General features: G+C 42.2%; 1 protein-coding gene across 2 annotated transcripts in view; it reads left to right on the top strand.

Annotated features, from left to right (window-relative positions):
* Window positions 1–21,274, top strand: part of LOC139701009 (coiled-coil domain-containing protein 112-like) — a 28,152-nt gene extending 6,878 nt beyond the window's left edge. For both annotated transcript variants that reach the window (XM_071599571.1, XM_071599577.1), the window contains 5 exons: window positions 14,632–14,846; window positions 17,256–17,351; window positions 17,483–17,625; window positions 20,142–20,375; window positions 20,637–21,274. In XM_071599571.1, the coding sequence (XP_071455672.1) occupies window positions 14,632–14,846; window positions 17,256–17,351; window positions 17,483–17,625; window positions 20,142–20,375; window positions 20,637–20,673 (725 nt within the window). In that variant the 3' untranslated portion in view covers window positions 20,674–21,274. The remainder of the gene's footprint in view (window positions 1–14,631; window positions 14,847–17,255; window positions 17,352–17,482; window positions 17,626–20,141; window positions 20,376–20,636) is intronic.
* The last annotated feature ends 843 nt before the right edge of the window (window positions 21,275–22,117 follow it).

Here is a 22,117-nt window from a genome sequence, read left to right as displayed (position 1 = left end):
ATGCGAGGGAGTATCCGGGAGGCGTCCCCAGGGTAGGCAAGGGAGTGCAAGGATGGTCGGGAATGCGACCCGCTGATCAGAGGAAACGCTCGGAGGAGGTCGGAAGACGACCCGCGCAGAGAGCTGGGAAGGACAGGAGGACGCTCGGAGGAGGTCGGAAGACGACCCGCAGCTCAGAGGCGGTCAGGGGGGGGAATGCCACTGTTCCGCGATCACCTTGCCTTATAAGGGGTCGTGGAGGGTCGAAGGTCGCTGCTGACGCGCGCAGGCGACAGCGCGGTCATTGCTCCTTCTAAGGGATGACTAGTGACCAAAGGGGAGGATTTGGCGGTGGGCCTCATCTTATCTGCAGGGATGCAGTCATCCTCAAGGATGACTGTGTCCATGCAGATCCCGGTAGTGGGTTTCCGAGGAACCCCACTACATCACCCTCGCGACGAATTAGACCCGGGGGTGGTTGTATGCGAGCTATTCTCTCGAGTGGTCGCCCACTGCAGTTACACAAATTAAAAAAACCGGTGGGGTTGCGGTGCCTTCCCCAATAAAAATTACACTTAACCTATAACAATGAATAAAACACACTTTAAAAATAACATGGAGATTGAATTGGTGAAGAAGCACTATAAAAACTATGCAGAGCAAGGAAAATAAGGCACTCGTAAATATAGTTCTGAGCGTAGCCCATCAATTGTACACAACGTCTGCCGTACGATTGTCAATAGAACAAGTTTTTTTCTCTTTTTTAACTAAAAACACTTAGGAGTCACTACAGTCGGTGCGCTTTAGCAACATAAGGGACCAATGCACTTTTGGAAGTTTGGATCACACCAGGGTGGGGAACAAGGGGGTGTCACTGTTGTTCACCGTGATGATTGCGATCTCTTCACTCCTGGTATTCACTGCCCGGGGGCGTTGACTATTTGAATAGGGTACACCATGCTGGGAGGGGGAATCTCAGGTGCCGAATCTTCTGCCACAGACGCACAGTTTCTTCTGCACTTTTTACACAGTAGGCAACCAGCTAAAGCAGAAACACTTGCAAGAACAACTAGGAGAGGCACCGCTGAATACTGTATGACGCGAATTTTCTCATTTATTGGAGAAAACGTTTTGATACTTTTTGCTATTTCTGACAGGGAAACGGCCGGGACTTCATGCGTGTTTACCTTCTTGATTGACAAGATGGTCTGCACTAGTTCATTAGAAAAATGAATTGTTTGAGTGTCGTTAATAAGGGAGGGAAAATCGAGCTCTGGCAGAGGTGCCATAGACACTTTTAGGTCGATTGAGAAAGGACTCATGAAGTCATCTAGAGACGCTTGGAGGGAAATGTAGTCGCTCTCCGCCGAACATCCTACCGGCACGTTAAGGCTCCCACGGCCCCGTAGTGTAAGACGAGAGTGTGCGTGCGAACACCAAATGGTGAGAATGGTATTATGACTTAAGGTGTAATACCATTGGCCGGGTTTTTCGCCTTTGATAAAGACTTCGTAATTAGCATTGGTCAGGTGAATGTCCCAGTTTGATTTCACCAAGGCACTATCATTAAGATATGCTGCGACGTTGCACGAGCTAGAGAGGTTATTGTAGATGGGAAAGGTGGGGGAACAGGCCTCAATATCCGCCTTTTTACACGCACGCCAGTACTCGCGTTGGAGGGGAACAAATTTTTTCTCCTCGTCGGCCACTGCCAAGTAGGGCGAATCCGGCCGCAGAATCACTGCGTGCTTTCCATCTTTACTCATTGAAGGAAAGGGGTGCGCTTCGTAAAGGCGATAAATCGATCCTGGGCGGTACAGCGGTAGGATCACCAGGAGAGTGATACTTTCTCCCCGCCGAATCACGCTCACATCAGCGAACGAGTAGAGAGAGCGGATGTCGCTTCCTTTGTACTGGACGAAGTCCAGGCCACGGGGTGGATTTGAACGGGCCTTGGCCACAATTTGGTATAATAGGTTGGGGGAGAGGATGGAAGGAGATAGGCGATTTAGCTCGGCCAACGTCACGATTTCGTGAACCCTTGACATTTCGTTCAATAGTTCGGTGAGGTGACGAAACACAGCAAGGTAAACAAGATAAATGGAATTAAAAAGGTCCATATTATGCCGATTTTCATTAATTAAATTAGTAGTGATGAAATTACTTTGATTTATCCTATTCTGCAACAATTCTAAGGATTTAACGGTTTCGGAGAGCATCTTATCGTGCCTTTGTAGGGTGCCAGACATCTGATTTAGGACAGTGACTTTAGCGTTCGAGCGGTTTATTGAATCTTGCGCGACATTGGTTATTTCTGCATGGAGTTTTTTAATTTGATCATTAGTAGCCGTCCCTGCCAGATAATGCAAACCGTATCCCAGGGCGTCAAAAAGTCCTCTATTAGACCGCTCTTTATGTTGAAAAATAAGATTTTCGCGCTTCAGCAGTGCCTGTGACAAACTAGAATTTAAATTGGTAAGATATTGCTGTAAAATATGAGTAGTGGACCAGTAAACTTTCGGCGAGGAATCTAGTAATTTAGAACTTAATGCATGGAACTGTAGTACTTGGCTTCTCACATCCTTCAGTGCTTCTCCCAAACTCTCGGCGTGTAAGTCAATGTTCACCAGCCATTCCCCTTGGGTGAAAACCAGGCGGTGTCTGGGCACAAACAGGATCCCGTCGGCCGGCGAAGTCAGGGTGACTACAAAGAGGATGCAGGCCAGGCTGCTACGTCCGTAGAGGGGCATGGTGACTGAAATAACATATTTGGTTAGTACAAGGCGGTTGTTGAACAAACCATGGCCGGAGTAGTTAGGGGGAAAAGGGTACGCCGCGGTAACGGGGTTAGGGAAAGCTGCAGCTGGAGATTTGCCTTGCGGACGGCGTTCGCAGTTCTTCGCCTTCGATTGTGCTCCCGACGGCCACATCGCCGTGGGTTTACTGCTCCAAGGGTACGTATTGAGGGAGCCGGAAGAGTAGTAAGGGGTAGAAGAGCCTGGGAGGGGTGATAGGTTATAACCCCCATTTGTGTTTCCCGGGCAAGGTGATTCAGGAGTTTCGGATCGATGTCCTTCCCTGGGGTTGAGGGTGTCCCTGCTGATGGAGTTTCTTCGCACTCTATTTCGCTCGTCCCGTATCGGGTGTTGTCTTCCGATTCAGCGGCCGCCGCGGTCATCCTGAGATGGCTGCGACATTTTATTATGATAAGATCGCGCCCGGGGGTGGGTGGACGCTCGGGAGTCGCTGGAGGGCTCCAATCCAACTCGGCATGTGGCCTCATAAGGATGTCATCATCTTCCAGATCCGAGAGGTCACTTCCGAAGAGGGCCATTAATTTACGCCTTTGCGCCATCGCTGCCGGCTGCTCGACTTCCGGGACTGGCTCGAGAGAGGTGGAGTCAAGGTGAAGATGACCTTACAGGGCGAGGTCTTAGGTTATAGTGGTTTGGGAGGAGGGGAGGAGGGGGGTCTTGTTGTGCCGAAGGATTTTCAATAGGTTCGGCTTCTACAGGGGGTTGGGATTTGGGGCTTGATGAGGGTAGTGGGGCGACCGGCGGGAAGATTTCGTTGCCAACAAATGAGGGGAAAGCGTTAGGTTCGGGGTCTGGTGGTGGTGGTAAGGGCAAGAGGTTACGCAGGTGAGCCAGGATGCGCCTTCCGTCACGCAGATTTTGTATATCGACTGTAACGGGACTTCTTACTTTAATGACTTTATAGGGACCAATCCAACGGGAGGCTAATTTCCTCGCTTGTCCTCGGGACAGGGCGTTATTGCGCAAGAGGACAAGTTGTCCTTCGGACAAGGTAGGAAGCGTTAGTCGTGAATTATATTTTCGGTGCTCTGCCTCTGTATTCTGCTTATTGGACTCAATAGCATGTTCGTGAGCAAACTGTAATCTACGTTGTATTTCATACTCATACGGGGGCTCCTCCGCGTAGGAATTCGGGACCGGAGACAAAACAGTATCCCATGGCATGTTCAACTCTCGCCCGTGCATCAGGTATGCCGGAGTGAACCCAGTCATTCGATGCCGACTATTCCTATACACGAACAATGCGAATCCTAGCTGTTGATCCCAATCGGAGTGATCTTGGGACACATAGTGGGAAATCACAGACGCAAAGGAGTGATGTGCCCGCTCCAAGCGACCGTTAGACGCAGGATTATACGGAGAAGTAAGAATGCTTTGTATTTTTAGTTTCTGACAGACCCTTTTCATCAACTCTGATGTGAAATTCGCACCTCTATCCGTAAGTAAAAATTTAGGAACGCCGTGGCGACAAATAATATTTTCTACGAATATTTCTGCTATTGTTTTGGCCGACTGATCAGGTATTGCGTAGGCTTCAGGATACCTTGTGAAATAATCTTGGCAGGTGAGGATATACCTGTTCCCTCGGGAAGATAGGGGTAACGGGCCGACAATATCTAAAGCTAACTTTTCAATTGGGTAAGTTGCTTCGACGACAGGCTGAAGGGGAATTTTAATGCCGCCAAATTTCCGCTTTTTGCAATCTAAACGCTTTGAACGTACTGAACAGTGTCGGAGTAGCAGCCCTTCCAATTGAAGTGTCGCTGTACGATTTCCAGCGTTTTCTCGACACCAAGGTGTCCCGAGAGAGGAATGGTGTGGCAACGATTTAGAATGAAGTTCCGCATACTCCTGGGCGCACATATGGTGAATTTAGGGTCTAACTCTGTCGTTGAACCTTGAATAACACGCCTTCCTTATCGTAAAAGTAACTAGGTTCGTGCTGTTTAGCTAACAATGCAACGGCTCGAGTTCGGGGCAACTTGACTGCTCCTTAGCTATTCTCTCTTTATCCCAAGTGGGCTCTGATTTAAGTGAATTCACCGTGGGAGGAAATCGTGATAGTGCGTCCGCGTGGGCTAGGTTAGCACCAGGTTTATGCGCGACGGTGAAAGTGTACTCGCTCAGTTCCATGATCCATCGTGCGAGTCTAGGTGTCGGTTCCTTAAGGGAAAGGAGCCATTTCAAAGGCTTATGATCGGTGATTAATGTGAATTGTCGTCCGAGGAGATTTATTCGAAATTTTTTCACCATCTCTACTGCTGCTAGGCATTCAAGCTCCGTAGCCGAGTAAGACGTTTCGGCCTTTCTCAACTGTCGGCTGGCACAAGCAATCGGGTGTTCGCCATCCTCGAACTCTTGGGATAGAATCCCGCCAAGGGCTATCAATGACGCATCTGTCGTGAGGATAAAGATTCTCCCGAAGTCTGGAAATTTAAGCACAGGCTGCGTTATCAAGCAGAGCCTCAAGTCTTCGAAAGCATTCTGTCGTTCCTCGTCCCAAACAAATTCGGATCCCTTTTTCACTAGCCGTGTCAGACTGTTAGACCTCATTGCAAAATTTGGTATGAACCGCCGGTAATAACCTACTAAACCGAGAAAAGATTGCACGGCCTTTACGCCCTCAGGAGTCGGAAAGTTCTTAATAGAAGTTATCTTCTCCTCGTCCGGTTTTATCCCATCGGCCGTAACAAGATGTCCTAAAAATTTTACCTTTTTTTGGAAGAAATGGCATTTTTGCGGTTTCAATTTTAGCTTGGTGCTTCTTAGTCGCGAAAAAACTTCGCGAAGTCCTGCTAGGTGTTCTGGAAGAGTCGGATCGTATCGAAGGATATCATCTAAATAACACACACAGCCGAGATGAAGTAATCCGTCTAAAACCGTTGACATTAAGCGCATGAACGTGGAGGGAGCGTTCGCTAAACCAAAAGCCATCCGATTACAGTGAAAATGACCATCTAATGTACTGAACCCCGTATATTCTTTACTATTGTCATCCATTTCTATTTGCCAGTATCGACTGCACAGGTCCATTGTCGAGAAGTATCGCGAACCACCTAGTTCGTCTAGTATCTCTTCTATATTAGGCATGGGGAATACTTCCTTTTTCGTCACGTTATTTAGGGCGCGATAGTCAATGCACGGCCGGTATTGAATAGTCTCGCCGTTCGAGGATTTTTTTCTGACTAATATAATTGGTGCTGCCCAAGGGCTTGTTGATGGCGATATCACTCCTGCCTCTAACATCTCCTTTATGGCCTGATCAAGAAACTTTCTCTGGGAAAAGGGGACGCGATACGGTCGTTTTTTGATTGGTTTGGCGTCGCCAACGTCTATCGTATGTCGGACTGCGTTAGTAGATCCTAAGGAAGCATTTTCTTGTGCAAATATGTCCGAAAATTCAATAATTAAATCTTTTAAGTGTGGCAGTGCTTCCTGTGGCACGTCCTCAAAGTTAAAGAGGGGCAAAATATCCTTTTGCTGCGATACTTCCGGCCACATTTCTCTCTCTTCGTCCGAAACGCTATTGACGACTGAAATTGCACATGCGTCGACCATTTCCACCCTGATTTTAGTATTCTTCTGAACAACTTGCTCATTCCTTTTCTCATTGCAAAATAACACTGGTACCTCTCCGCCGTCGCTCACTCTCGTTAAGACAGGGGCAGTCAGTACATTCCCATGGTCCCATTCTATCAACACTTCCTTACCGGCTAACTCTTTTTTACACGCGAGACCCAAGGTATAAGAGAGCGGGGGGATCCTTACTTTTTCCTTTACGCGCACAAAAACATCCCTCATTTTCTCTTTTCCACTCTCTTCCTCTCTTTGAGACTCCGTGTCCCTAAACGAGCCAACGTTTTCCACTTTTAGAGGCTGTAAAAGCTTGCCTATACCCTCACTTTCACCGTGGCTGACCCGCAAGAGATCATCGGATTCATCTAGGTTCGGGAGGCCCTTCAAGTTAGGGGATGCATCAGAGATATGCACCAGCGTCTCCGCGTCCTCATCCTTGACAAGTCCGAGTCCATCGCACGCCAGCAAATCGACCTCCTTGCTATTCCTCACGAAGTCATTCAAGTTATGAACCGCAGTATCGAACCGCGTAGGCCTCTCGACCACTTCGTTTGGTGATAGCTCGGGGTCATCAAAAGAGATTAAATCCACTCCGCGACTCTCGCTGCCTTTGGGCTCTAAGGGCAACCTATGGTCTGCTCCAACCGTCATCGTGCTAGTTTCCAAGGAGATTTTACTTCCGTATTTTTTCATAAAGTCTAAGCCGAGAATACCCTCGTAGGGCGTATCGCCTAGATTTATTATCAACGTATCATGGGGGTAAATGCGAGTATCCATGCAAAATGGTATGTTACTCTGACCCTTACTGGGCAGGGCGTGACCTGATGCGCTTCTCACTACGTGGTTATACGGGGAGATGCCTAATTTGCCAAAGGGAAAGATTTTCTCATGTATGATCGTGACGGCAGCGCCCGTGTCCACAAGGAATCTACGTTTTTCACCCATAATTTCAACATTAACCGTCATTCCCTTTGCCGGTGTGACAGCTAAGATGTGTTCTTCCCCGACCTCTCGGTCGGGGACCCTCCATTTCCCGAGTCCGTATTCATGTCGCGCCGCCGACAATCAATTGGTCGGTGGCCAACTTCCTTACAAATCCCGCAGCATGACAAGGGGCAGTTACTTGACAGGTGGCCTTCTGTGCCACAATTAAAACATCTTCGAGGCCTAGAGCGACAGTCGCGAGAAATGTGTCCCGTTCGCCCGCATGAAAAGCATTTTTCTGGATTTACTGCGCCCGTTCTTGCATTTGGCCGCCTCGGGCCGATATTTTGATTTGCCTCGCTGAACTGCATACGCGTAGAACTGACATTCTGGGGGTAGTGAACGATTTGCTTGTTCTGCACCGCGTTAACACAGCTACATGGTGTGGAATGATGAGGGAAGCCGCTTTCCTGCATCGTGACCGGGGATTCCATAGGCGAACGCCACGGCTGCGCGAGATTCATTTGCAGGGAGGAAATGAGGGCTGTCCTACTGGAATAATTTCGCACATTCGATTCCTCCTCTAGCGCGAGTTCTTCCGCTTCTAACAGGCTCTTTGGGTCACGAACTAGCACGAAACGGCCAATTTCTTCCCTTAGCCCCAAAAGAAACTGCGTTAGCATCCTGTTCTCCATCATTGCTTTGACCGCCTCTGAAGTTGAATCTCTCATAGTTTCTCGGAGTTGGCGCCCAATTTGCCTTAGCCTTGTGGAGTAGGCCGTCACCGGCTCGAGGGGGGACTGAACGCAAGCGGAGAACATACGCTCTAACGATAGGGGGGAGATACGAGTCGCGAATCTACGACGCAGGCTGCTAGAGAAACACTCGTAGCTCTCTAGAATGTGTGGGTTAGCGAACGCATATTCTGCGGCGGGCCCATGGAGTCGCAGGCGGGCTATAGCAAGGGTCTGAGACTCGTAGTAGTAGTAGTTTTAAGGGGAGGCGACCGACAGCTAAGGTCATTTGCGCCATAGGGGATGGACAGGAAAGGATGAAGGGTGGAGAGAAACCCGGCGTCGGCATTAGCCTGCTCTTTACGAAAGGCGCCAAGGGGTCCGCAGTTTAACGTCCCATCCGACGGACGGCGTACTCACTCAAAGTGCCCTCCACAAAGCACCTCAAGTAGGGATCGAGATACCTCTGAAAAATATTCAACACCGCCGGGATTTGAACCCGCGCCCTCAGGGTGGGAAGCCAGTACGTTAGCCCCCGCACCATCTCGATCCCCGTCTGAGACTCGTTCCAGGAACTGAGATGACTAGTTATTTTTATGCACCTTAAGAACTGATGAACTGAAACCTCGTCATCTCCGCTAAAATTTGGAATAAAATAAATATGGCTCCCCAAAGCATTCGGTTTAGATGCATTCGTCACTTCGGAAGACGTTGACCCTCCCGGGGTAGGACTAAACACAAACGAGTCAAAATCAATTAAATCGGTGGAACGAGGGGGGAGAGAGTGAACGGGAAAAGGCCTCTGCGAAGGGCTACCAGTCCAAGCCATGGTGACCAGAAAAATAAATGGCACAAAAAGATACTGGAATGGGGTTGTAAGAGACGGAGATGATTTCCGTTAAAAATTACAAAAAATGGGAAAGGTGAAAAAAATATACATATATCTAGGCACCCAGCGCGATTTTATCCAACAAAGCATCTTTCCCTAATCTGATAGATTAGCTCAACAACGGGCATTAGTAACTTAAGGCTACTATAACCAAACCATTCTCTTACTTGACTTCAAAGCTATAGCGGAAACCAAAAAATCTATGCAGCACCCCACACCTGGCACCAGTATAATGTCGCGCGGTTGCTAGACGCGGCATCATTGGTGGGAGCGTATCTAGGACCGAGTTAAATAATAGAGAGATGGTTTGGTAGACATCTTTATTGAGCCCTTCTTAACTTATGCAAGGGAGGTCAGGCACCGGGGAGTAGGGGCGAACAGTCACTTACGGCGGCTCCAAGAGGGTCGGGACAGCCTTTGATCCTTGGTTCGAGCCCCGTCAACGGGAATGGCGATGTGTCGTAGGAGTCTGCGTGCGGCGGCGGATACTCGAGGGCGCTCGGGCCGACGGCAGGCTCCGGGGACAGGCAAGGGGATGGCGGAAGGAGAGCAGGATAAGGCGGGATATGCGAGGGAGTATCCGGGAGGCGTCCCCAGGGTAGGCAAGGGAGTGCAAGGATGGTCGGGAATGCGACCCGCTGATCAGAGGAAACGCTCGGAGGAGGTCGGAAGACGACCCGCGCAGAGAGCTGGGAAGGACAGGAGGACGCTCGGAGGAGGTCGGAAGACGACCCGCAGCTCAGAGGCGGTCAGGGGGGGGAATGCCACTGTTCCGCGATCACCTTGCCTTATAAGGGGTCGTGGAGGGTCGAAGGTCGCTGCTGACGCGCGCAGGCGACAGCGCGGTCATTGCTCCTTCTAAGGGATGACTAGTGACCAAAGGGGAGGATTTGGCGGTGGGCCTCATCTTATCTGCAGGGATGCAGTCATCCTCAAGGATGACTGTGTCCATGCAGATCCCGGTAGTGGGTTTCCGAGGAACCCCACTACAGGCAGATGCAAAACTTTTCCTACCCGTATTACTTATTCCCTTTATTTTATTTAGGAATGAGTATTAAAATATCTACCTTTGTATACCTACCTATGAATTGAAGTGCTGGGTTGTCTTAATTAATATCGAGTCAAAAATAGGTGGGAAAAATTCCTCCTGTCATGAAAATGTTTTCCTCTTTTTCTATGGAAAAAATAAGGGAAATAATTCCATTCCCAGGATCAATCCTCACAAGCGAGAAATGCCCCTGCAAAAAAAAACACACAACCTCAGGACAGCAGTGTGATCTTAATAACAATGCTTCTTATTGGCACTCCATAGGAATATTGGCACTTCTCAGAGGAAATTTGACTTTTTTTCAGCTATATTTTAAAGCATGGAAATTTTGGATTATCTAGTGCATTCAGATTCTAAAATTAGTGGACAAGTAGATTTGGTAATTGAGGACATTGGTCAAAGTGAAATTAATACTTCATCAGCAGATTCTGATTTTTAATTAATTGGTTAACCATCATCTGGTTCTTAATAAAGTCATAAAATATATTGATGTTGATGACTTTTTGCAAATGAAACATTATCATGTGTTGATAAAGTTTTTAAATGTTATCATGGACTAAAAAAATATTTCTTTAATTGTGTGATCATTAACTGAAGTTATCAATAAATTTTGTTAAGTGACAATGTTTAAAAATTGACATTTGAGAATGTGGCTGGAATAATATCAATATGGTCTTTATCTTATGAAAGAATATGATTGAAGGATCTCAGGTTTTCCCGGTGTATGGTATTGAAGAAGTTCTCTCGGGTTTCCCACCAGGTCAGGTTGCAGTACACCGACGTTTCGAAGGCTGACTCTGCCATCGTCTTCAGGGTGAACTTCACCCTGAAGACGATGACAGAGTCAGCATTCGAAACATCGGTGTACTGCAACCTGACCCGGTGGGAAACCCGAGAGAACTTCTTGAAGAATATGATTGTTTGTTTTGTGCACATATGCAGTGATAAATTTTCATCCTGTGTCTACAGTACCTCTTGGCAGTCTCTATAGCTTTTTATTTTGTCAAAAATAGCTATTTATTTATGACCTCAGTGATGGTGTCTTCACATATCCCTCTTCCAAGCTTATGACTCTCACATCTTATTGAATTGCCTCCTAATGGATTAACTTAATCTTTGTAGTTTTCTGTTGAAATTAAATATTTGTTAAATATATGTGCATGGTATTCACTTTGCTCCAATTATACAAATTTATCACTATTTAATGCAAAATTTCAGGTACATGAGAAACCATCAACATTAGGTACTTAAGTTTTCACTTCAAAACATGGAAAAAATTTATAGCCATAGCTTTGCTAACAAGATACTTAATAAATAACTTACAACGTGTAATTGGCACATTGGCTATAATTTTTGTGCCAATAGGATATAGTATTTATTTGTATCATGCCACTAAATAATAACCAAATGTGTTACAACATGTGCTTGTTGATGTTATCATACAAGCTGATAATGCCACTGCCTGCAATTCCTACAAAAAGTGGAAACTCAGCTGTTGCCCGAAATTGTTTCCTTCTGTTTTTGTTGAAATCGAAAAATAAACTTGGCTTTTCCACTTAGAAAATTTTATTTGCGACCTAGGTTTCGCTATGGTATAACATCTTCAGGTAAAAATACAGGTCAAACACAGTATATTAGTATATCTGTGGGCGGGGGGGAAGAGGAGGGAGGAAGGAAAGGATTGGTTGAGGTAGGAAGAGGGGAGGCTAAAAGTTTATGGTTGGAGGTGGAGGAGGAGGATTGGTAATGTTGATAAATTAGCAGGCTGGGAGATTTTATGGAATATATTTAGAATTTATCAACATTACCAATCCTCCTTCCCTGCCTCCAACCATAAACTTTTAGCCCCCCCTCTTCCTACCTCAACCAATCCTTTCCTTGCACCCTCCCCTTCCCCTCCGCCCAGAGATATACATATTTACTGTGTTTGACCTGTATTTTTACCTGGAGATGTTATACCATAACGAAATCTAGATTGTAAATAAAATTTTCTATGGGACAAAGCCAAGTTATTTATTTTTCAATTTCAATTTTCCAACAAGACACGCCAGAAACAGTTTTTTAAAATTCTATTTTTGTTGCAAGGACTGCAAAACTTATTGCTCATAAAATTACCATAACACATTCAGGAGATTAGGATCATTCTGACATCATGGTGGGAGACCATTATGCCTCTGTTTAGGTTCTATCAGTTAAATGTGTTGCTTGCTAAAATATTAGAAAATAATCATTCACAAATGCCTACTCCAACAAAGGGAATTCAACATTTCATTTAAAGTCAAAACAAAGAATCATCTCTGTATAGAAACAGTAAATAGACAGATGACAGGGAAACCATGGATTACTGATGAGATGATTAAAAAGATAAGACAAGAGAAGTAAAAGGAAGAAAATAAAAACAAATTTATTCTCAAGAAAGTATGAAGAAATAATAGAAAGTAAGAGTTGAATAATAAACTAAGGGGGGCAACAAATAGAATGAAAGAAGCACGCTGGCAGATGCTGTGCAGAAATGTGGAAAGTTTAAAAAGGGAAGGTGTAATTTGTGTGCTATAAAGGAAGTTGAAAACACCGGAAGTAAGAAGGGGAAATCCATGAAAACAATTGAAGATAAGTGTGGAAAATAATTAATTGAATCAGCGAAGATTCAAGGGAAGGAAGAAGGGAAGGAAAGGATTTTGGGTTGGAAAGGATTTATAGAGTAAGGAACTATTTCACAATATGCAATATGATAAAGACACTAGGCCTGTGAGCGTAGACATAGAATGAGAATCTGACGTAAATCAGAGTAGCTTAGGTTCAGACATACTTTATGGCGAGGTAGAAAGGACATAAAGGGAATTGAAATCAAATAAGGTGGTGGGGGTAGACAACATTCTCCTTGAACCACTTATAGGTTAAGAAGAATGAGGGAGGAAGAGTTTTTATGGACTAATTCATAGCATTTATGAGGGAGAAATTTGACCTGAAGATTTTGTCAGATCATAGTTAACTCCTATTCCAAAAAAGGGAAAGGTATCCTTATTTGAGCACTGCAGAGCATGTAGCTAAAGTGGTATTTGGGCTCATCAATAAGAGGATGTAGAACATGGGAATTGATTACCTAGGGGATAAACAGTTTGGTTTCAGGAAAGGGAAATGCACATGTGATGCCATAGCAGTCACTAATAGAGAGGAATATTCAATACGATACGCATGTATTTTATTTTGTAGAGTTGGAGAAGGCATTCAATTGAGTGAAATGGGTACCTGTACATGTCTTTCACTACTTAAGTGCAGGTGGCTGATGGAGAGTTGGGATGGGCAGTGTTAGGAAGAGTGGTAAGACAAGGGTGTCAATTATCACCCATGCTTTGCTGATTTTGGGAAAAACAGGAAAGTTAAGTTAAATATTAAAATCGGAGGTCATAAACTAGAACAGGTGGCAATGTTTACTTATCTTGGAAGTGTTTTGGACCAAACTGGTCAAAGCAGTAGAGACATAGAAGAAGAATCATATTAGGCAAAGAGGGTTCTACCATAAGGAAGGAATTGATGACAGGCATGTTGAGTGAGGATATTGAGAAAAGGTTCCTATAAGTCAAAACCTTGATACGGAGCATTGTCAGAAACTTGGTCATTGAAGCAAGATGATAGGCATAGATTGTAGGCTTTTGAAATGTGGGTTTGGATAAGGTTAGAAAAGTTGGAGTGGATAGAAAGAAAAACAAATGAAGTACTGGACATGGTGGGAAAGGAGAGAGGATGGTTGGGAGAACTCCAAAAGAGGCAGGGAAAAAGGATGCAGAGCATTTAAATTGGTGATGGAATGTTGAAGACTTTGATATAGCGGAGGACATTAGACAAGTGAAGTAGGGGGAGGAAAAAACATGTTGGATGGAATTGAGGAAGAAAATATTCAGAATTGAAGAAGAGCTTATAGTAATGGCGGATTTCAGATTGGGTTTTTTAAGAAGGGGATGGATAACAATGTACTGTTGTATGGCCTGTGTCCATCCAAAACCTACCTTAAACCGTAGAATACAAATAATAATTAAGATAAATGTCATCTGAATTTATTCTTTGCTGCCAATATTATATTTCTTATTCCAAAACTTCCACAATTAAGATTACTTTATCACAAATTTTAGTCTGTAATGGCTTCTGTTGGTCCAAAAATACTTTAATGTATATTCCTTCACAGCAGAAAATTTTTAATGATTGTGTAAACAATAGTATAGCATGACCATTTTCTAGCTATGATGTTGGATAGATTTTTCATTGTCAACATGGATGTAGAATGTTTATCTTAAAGTGAGAGAGAACACATACCTAAGTGGCATTCTTTTCAGTATACATTTATAAAGGTAGCTTAAACCAGTCCTTGGTTTTTTTGTATGAAATTTACAGAAAATAGAAAATTAGCAATAAGAATACTATTAACAAAATGAGCAATTTGTACTTAAAATGAGTCTCTAAATATCTCCTGTTGATAGAGCTAAAATAAATTTGCCTGTTATAAAGGTTGAAAACAACTAGAAGTCATGTTAAAATGTGAGTTCAAAGTAAATTTCATTGCCAGTGTATAATTCATGCTAAAAATCCATTTGAATTGTAAATAAGAGTCATACACACTAATCTGCACATATTTTGGAAGTGATTCCTATGAGAATATTTTCATTAAAGGATTGACCGAGAATGATGTACTGAAACATGAAAAGTGGTATGCAGAGTACCTAAACTTGCGAGAAAAGCAGAAGTCTGCCATACGGAAATGGAGAGCTGAGAGGGAGCAAGAAAGACGTAAGAAGAGAATGAATGCTACCAAGCCAGCTGTTACCTCTGCCGAGTATGACATTCAGGAAAGGATTGAAAGGAAGCAGAAGCTTGAGGAGTGGAAGGTAAAGCTCAAAAGGGAACAAGATATTGAATAATATTGTTGAAGATCTTTATTTTGGAGGGTATTTGCAGTGGTAATTTATATTCTGATAAATATAATAAAGAATGAGAAAAAAACTGGTAAAGAGAACCTGGGAACTCCTATTAGCATCATCTTAGCTTCTTCCTAATAAATGCTACGAATAGGTCCATAAAAACCCCTCCTCCCAAGTTTTCTTAAACCTTAAAGTAATTCTACAGGAATGGTGTCTTCCCCCATGACCTTATTTAATTTAAATTCTTGTAATGCTTTTTCAATCTTGCCATTTAGTATCTAAGCCTAGACCTGCAAGGTCTGTCCTAAAAGTAGTATGACTTATTTTTCTCCGGATAGACAGACGGCAGTTTCTCTGGCTGGGTTTGAAGGAGGCGAGTTTCAGGAAAGGCTGAAGGCCGGTGGCATCTGGCTCCCAGCCTTTGCAGAGTGTGGATCATTTGTTTGCAAAACCTCTATAACATGATCTCATTACAGTCCATCATGAACCAGTCATTGGAAGAGCGATACACCATCAAATTTGACATCAACTGGGTGAAACTGGTAAAGAGACTCATGATGTTTTCAAGGCAGCTTATGTTGATAATGCAATGGGTAAATTGGGTTTTTTTGAATATCAAAGTTGTTTCAGGAGGGTAGAGAAAATGAGGAAGACGCCAAACATTCAGCATGCCTTTCGACCTCAACATGGTGACAAAAATCTTGCAAGATTGAAATTTTTGTTGTACAGGGATCACGCAGATTAAGTGTTCACATGGTTTCTGATGAACTGGGCTTACCGAAAAGTGATAATGCATCGACTTGTGACAGAAAACATGGCCACGAGAAAGGTGTGTGCGAAGTTGGTTCCGCAATCGCTCTGGGACAAACAAAAGGAAACTTGCATGCAGATCTGCCAAGAACTTCTCAACCATGTGAGCGAGAAAAAAAAATTCTATTGTTTCTGGCTCATGTGAGTAAGAATCCAAATTTTTTAGACAATGTCCCACCAGACTTCTTCCGCCTGAATTCCATGCTGAAAGGACGTCACCAGGGCTCAGTGGAAGCATTACAATAGGCCAGAACAAGGGAGCTTAGCAGCATTCTGGGTGCTGCTTTCCAGTAGGTGTATGAGGTGTGGAAAAACCTCTGGCAGCAGTGTGTGGATGCACAAGGGCACTACTTCAAAGACTAATGAGTGAATGTATCAATATTTACTTTTTTTTTAAATTGATTGATTCATACTTCTTTTGGACAGATCTTGCAAGCTATTCTCATCTGTCATATTACCTTTCTATGTCAAAGCTTGCTAGCCTACTTTCTTTACCTTATAGTACTTTTATGTAGCCCATCCATCTCTCTTGAATCTTCCATGGTTCAAATAATTATTGTCCTGACTTATCTTTGATTGTTTGCAATGACTTTCCCTGCTTACTTCTTGACAGTGCTTTCACCTTCCAGTTCGAGGGTTTTCCCAAAAGTTTCTGACCGCAACATGAATAGGGATTGCTGAATTAGGTGCATGCAGTAGTATAAAGGAGCTACATTTGTAAAATATTGCTATCCTAAAATGAGTAGCATATCAAAATTATTAGAGAAGCTAGGGTGGAAATCACTCTTGAAGCAAAGGTTAAATTACAGGTTAAATCTCTTGAATCAATGGGAAGGATGTCTTTAAATATGATGCCAAAAATGTATTATAGGCCCCATCATATTATGCCAGACAAAATCGTTTAAATAAAATAAGAGAGATTTAGGGTAGAAAAGGTATATTTAAGATGTCATTTTTCCCACAAACGATAAGGGATCAGAATAACTGTACCTGACCACGCTAGTGGGGAAATGTATTTTGTGTCGAAAGTAGCCTGGTGTGTAGTCACCCCTTGCCACACACCCTGGCAGTGGCTTGCAGATACAATGTTGATTGATAGATAGTACCTAGTGATATTCTCTTGTATCATGAAGTAGGTATAGAATTGTTTTGGTTCTGGTAAACAAGTGTTTTGGTACTGTATACATTCATTTATATGCTTAAAAATAGTCAAAAATTCTGATAAAGAACATCAAAGCTCCATTGAGCGAGGTTCTCTCTTCAATATAAGCAGAATTTTTATTTAGGTAAGCCATCAAAGTTAATAATTATTTTAGGTAATTATTGAATTCCCTATGAATGTCAATAATATGGGGAACATGCTCAAATATTTGGATCTGTAAAGTTATTTGTGTCCACTGGATTACACTGAGGACTTGAAAATTTTTATCTCTGCAGAAACCTGTAATTTTAACGCATCTAATCGTTGGCCTCCCTGTTACTAGAACTAGTATTGTGGTAATTGAGAACCATTCATTCAAGGACTATATGGTTGGTTATTAACAGGTTGTTGATTTTGCTTTTCAGAGGAAAAAGATGGAAGAGAAAATGCAAGATGAGAAGGAGATTCAAAGAGTCAAACAAGTGAAGATGCAAAAGGAACATGAGAAAAAACAACTGCAGGTTAGTATTTTTGGGAATATTTATTTGTAAATTTATCATTATTATTAAATGCCAATTATATGTCAATTGTAATTATCAAACGTATTAAATGGTGTGGAGCAATTCTCATTGGATTTATTTTCTGAATGAAGGACATGAAAAGGGCTGCTGTAGAAGTGTATAAAAAAGAGAAACTGTATCAGAAGAATGCATGCTTAATGATACAAGAACTGAAGGAACTGAAAGAAAGAGAGGAAAAAGCAGCTCAGGCCAATATGCTTCTCAGGAGCTTCAGGTAACTTATATATTTTTCAAATTCCTCGTCACTTTGTCTAATAACAATTTTCAATAGTGACTAAACCTATCAAATACTTGCAAATAAATTAGAAAGCACAGAGTATATGAATGCTATCAAGTACTTATGTAATTTTATCTTCTGAAATTCACACCTTTGGACCCATCTCTTTTGCATTTTCTATGTGATATTCTTTTGATTCAGAGAGTGTTTACTTGAATTAAAATTTCAAAATCAGTTTAAATAATGTCAACTACGAGGTTAATCCCAGGAGTACCCGACCCAACAAAGAAAACACAAAATTTTGGAAAAAAATGAATTTTTCAACATAATCTCCTTTCAGCTTTCCTTGTTGCAATAAGTTTGCATAATACTTGCTGTTGATAGTTTTTCCTTTTTCAAGATAGTCGATGAAAATCATCCCACGCGCATCTCAAAAAACCGATGCCATGACCTTGCCTGTAGATGAAATGGTCTTCGGCTTCTTTGTAGCCAGTTCACACATCTTCACAACTATGGTTTTGCTCGTGTATGAGCAAACGCCACAACCATCTTGCACACTACTTTCTCATATCCAAATTTTCAGTCAATATGCAATCAATGGCACTTTTTGAAATGCCTATTATGTCTGATATCTCACAGACTTTCAGTTATTGATCATCCAGTATCACTTCGTGGATTTTCTTCACAGTTTCTGGAGTCGTCACCTCATTTGATTGACCAATTCGATGCTCGTCTTGACAGCTCATACGACCTTGTTTAAACTCTGCTACCCAATATTTTACTGTTGTAAACAAAGGGGCAGACTCACCCAGAGTAGAATTCACGTCAGCCTTTATATTGGTTGGGCTGAGGCGTTTCAAATAAAAGTATTGTATCACATAACAATGACCAATTTCCTCCATTTTCATAAATTCACTGAAAATTTCACTATTGATGGCTGCCAAACAAATACTAAGCAACATGGCATCTTCAAACTGGAAAGATATGCTTTATAGATTCCGTACTTTCAAATAAAGTGATAGTTTTCAAACAACTACGGCCATCTCTAGGTCAGGCTGGATACTTGTGGGACCACCCTGGTAAAATATATTTGGCTTTGCATTGGGCTTGAATGCAATTTTTTTAAGCTGGTTTATGATTATGATTCATCTCTCTCCAAATGTAATTTTAAATCATTAATCTGCGGATCATATTGGGCAAAGGGAAAAGGATGGGTATCATGCATTTGCCTATGACACTTGTTAAATTAATATCATAGGTGATTTAAAAAATTATCATGTTTACCAACTGTAGACCGCAGTAATCCCGAATGATTGAGATGATTGTCATTTGTCCCTTGCCACATCTATTACTATTTATCCAGTTTTCATTTTTATCAGCAATATGTCATAATAAATGCTTAAGTGTTGTAGTTTGGTGCATCTAATGAGCCTGTAGTTTGGTCACCTATTATGATTATTACATCTTCAAAAATTGTATAATTCTTAAACAAGCTCACTTTTCCACGAGCATAACAATGATAAAAGAATTAAAAATAGATAGAAAGTGGCAAGAATGTGATGAATCTAATTTATGGTTTGGAAGTTTGCATGTAGAGGACCTTAAACTTGGGCACAGCTCTCCCTTCCCTCTGTACACATTCATGTAGGTGGCCTGCCAAAGTCTGGCGAGCAACTGGAAGCTAGTTTAGCACCCCCACTGTTCCAACTATTTCAGAGCGTAAAAATCATTCGCCTTGACTGGGACTCGAACCCAGATCCCTCAATATCCGGTCGAGTGCTTTAGCCACTTAAGCTACCGAGGCGTCCTCTTAAACTCTGAAATTTTGGGGCTTTTAAAGGAACTAGATGTTATGACGAAATGCCGTACATACAATGTCACATGCATTCGTAGGCGTGCGCGAGGCGCCACTGTCCACGAGGTTAAAGCCAACTTTAAACACTTATGGTGTTTTCCCTTTGACAAATTCCAAAGAAACTGCGGGAGATGCCGCAACAGTAACTTTTAACGGAGTCATCCGCTAATGTGCATTTCAATGCAACTATTTCAGAGCGTAAAAATCATTCGCCTTGACTGGGACTCGAACCCAGATCCCTCAATATCCGGTCGAGTGCTTTAGCCACTTAAGCTACCGAGGCGTCCTCTTAAACTCTGAAATTTTGGGGCTTTTAAAGGAACTAGATGTTATGACGAAATGCCGTACATACAATGTCACATGCATTCGTAGGCGTGCGCGAGGCGCCACTGTCCACGAGGTTAAAGCCAACTTTAAACACTTATGGTGTTTTCCCTTTGACAAATTCCAAAGAAACTGCGGGAGATGCCGCAACAGTAACTTTTAACGGAGTCATCCGCTAATGTGCATTTCAATGCAACTATTTCAGAGCGTAAAAATGAGAGAATTTCAAGGAATAATGAATCTTGTGCTTTATAACATCTAAAATTTAAGTTCTCATCACCATCAGGTGTTGTATGAGATTTTATCTCTCTTACCATGTCCTTTACATGAATAGGCAACAGGATGAAACATACCTAGAGAGGAGAAGGCTGTACAGAAACCAGCAGATAAAGAATAAGGAAAAGGAAGCCAATAAGTGGAAGCAAGCCCACAGACGAGTGAGCATCTCAACAGAAAGGGATCCCAGCCGATTGTTACAACCAACCCTAGCCTGGAATGATCGTCTGTTGAGCAAGTCTGCTGGACCTTCCAATAAGCCCCTCTTGCACCTACGGAACATGCCACATCTGTAAGAAAATTAGTTTAAAATGTAGTTTTGAAGCAGGTATAAGTTCAGTAGCTAGCATAGTCTTTTAAAAAAATCACTAGAGAATATTGTTGATTGTTATGTGATGTCAATTAATGCTTATAATTATTCGTTATTTGTTGATGATATTTTTTTGGAATTTTGAGGTATTTGTTGACGATATTCTTTTAGAATTATTAGGTATTTGTTGATGATATTCTTTTCATGAAAATTACTTCATTCTTCTCTTCTCTTTCTGCTCAGTGCTGTACCAAGTTGGAGGAGAGGATTAGTGTCCTGAATACCTCATGGATTTTTATTGATGATCTCATGTAGGCAAGGAAACCTGGATGATTAAGATTTCGGACCAAACATAAGTCACATGGACACATTTGATGAACTGTGCACTTTGTGAGTCAGTGGTAGAAATAATGCAGGACTATTTTTTTTGTTTTCCATGAAATCTAATGATGAGGCTCTGAAAGTTCATCATAGAATGTTATGAATGGAACCTTAATATGCATCCGTTAGGGAATAAGATTAAGATAGTGGGTTGTCAATGACCATTTAGATCGTAAGATATCTGTCATTTTTAATTGATGATTAACTCTGATTAACTGGGGTTGAAGCAATGTATTGCTCAAATCCTTTATTTCAGAGTCATTGCGGTCCATTTCTTTAATGACTGTGTGTATATTTCATGAATTATTTTCATTCATCTGTATTCGCAGTAGTCATATTATTTTTTAACATTTTTACCTGCACATCAACTGAACAAAATTAAGAATTAGTAATTGTAGTCTAATCAACTAAATTGTTATTACATAGGTAGTATGTGATGTTTGGATTCTTAGAAAGACAATTTTATTTAATTTTACAGAATGAGATAGATACCTAGTAATTATACCCATTCATTATTTGTGATACCATATAAATTCAATGAACAATCAAATGTTTTGTTAATATTTGTGTTTTACGAATATATTTGTTCTGAGTACCATTTATATTATCAGCTTACATCATCATTAATCCTTTTTGTTTTACCCATTTTGTTCATCCTTTTTTTGAAGGTCTTTTGGTTCTTTTGCTCGAATGTGGAGTCACGACTAGCACCGTGAAATTAAAAAAAGATAATAAAATTTTTTGGATAACACTAAAATATTTTCTATGTGAATAGCAGCATAAAATTTTGTTTCTAAAAAACAGTTAATGGTTGGATCTGTGATAAATTTTCATTCTAACCTACTTTGATCAATATTTCATGATTGCCCACAAATACATGGTTGATATAAAAAGTATCAGGAAAAGTTTAAGGAAAAAAAGATTTATTTCAGATATTGTGACAATGCCTCAACTTTCTTCGATGTACATCCATTGAGCATCGACACCTCTCCTGGGGATTTGCCATGACTCAAAGGCTCCCTGGTAGACAGATTCCAGAAGGTCCTTAAGGGTATGTGTGCAAGCTTCTTTGATGCCACTTAGGGTCCCATGGTGGTGTCCTTTGAGGAAGGATTTCACTTTAGGAATAGGGTATAGTCGGCTGGTGCCAAATAAGGACTGTAAGGGGGATGGGGAATTGTTGCAATGGCGTTGCAGAAGGTTTTCGTAAGCAGACACTTGACTCTGCTCTTGATCGTCTGACAAGACCTTCAAGACGAGTTTACAGCAGATCTTTTGCATTGCCAACCTTTTAGTGATAATGGTGTGCACTGTATTCATATCAATGCCTACACAATCTGTGA

This window comes from Hetaerina americana, unplaced genomic scaffold (assembly GCF_022747635.1).
Source record: "Hetaerina americana unplaced genomic scaffold, ioHetAmer1.1.p SCAF_1, whole genome shotgun sequence".
Taxonomy (NCBI): domain Eukaryota; kingdom Metazoa; phylum Arthropoda; class Insecta; order Odonata; family Calopterygidae; genus Hetaerina; species Hetaerina americana.
Note: the sequence above shows the minus strand (reverse complement) of the source record. Positions and strands in the feature narration are given on the sequence as shown.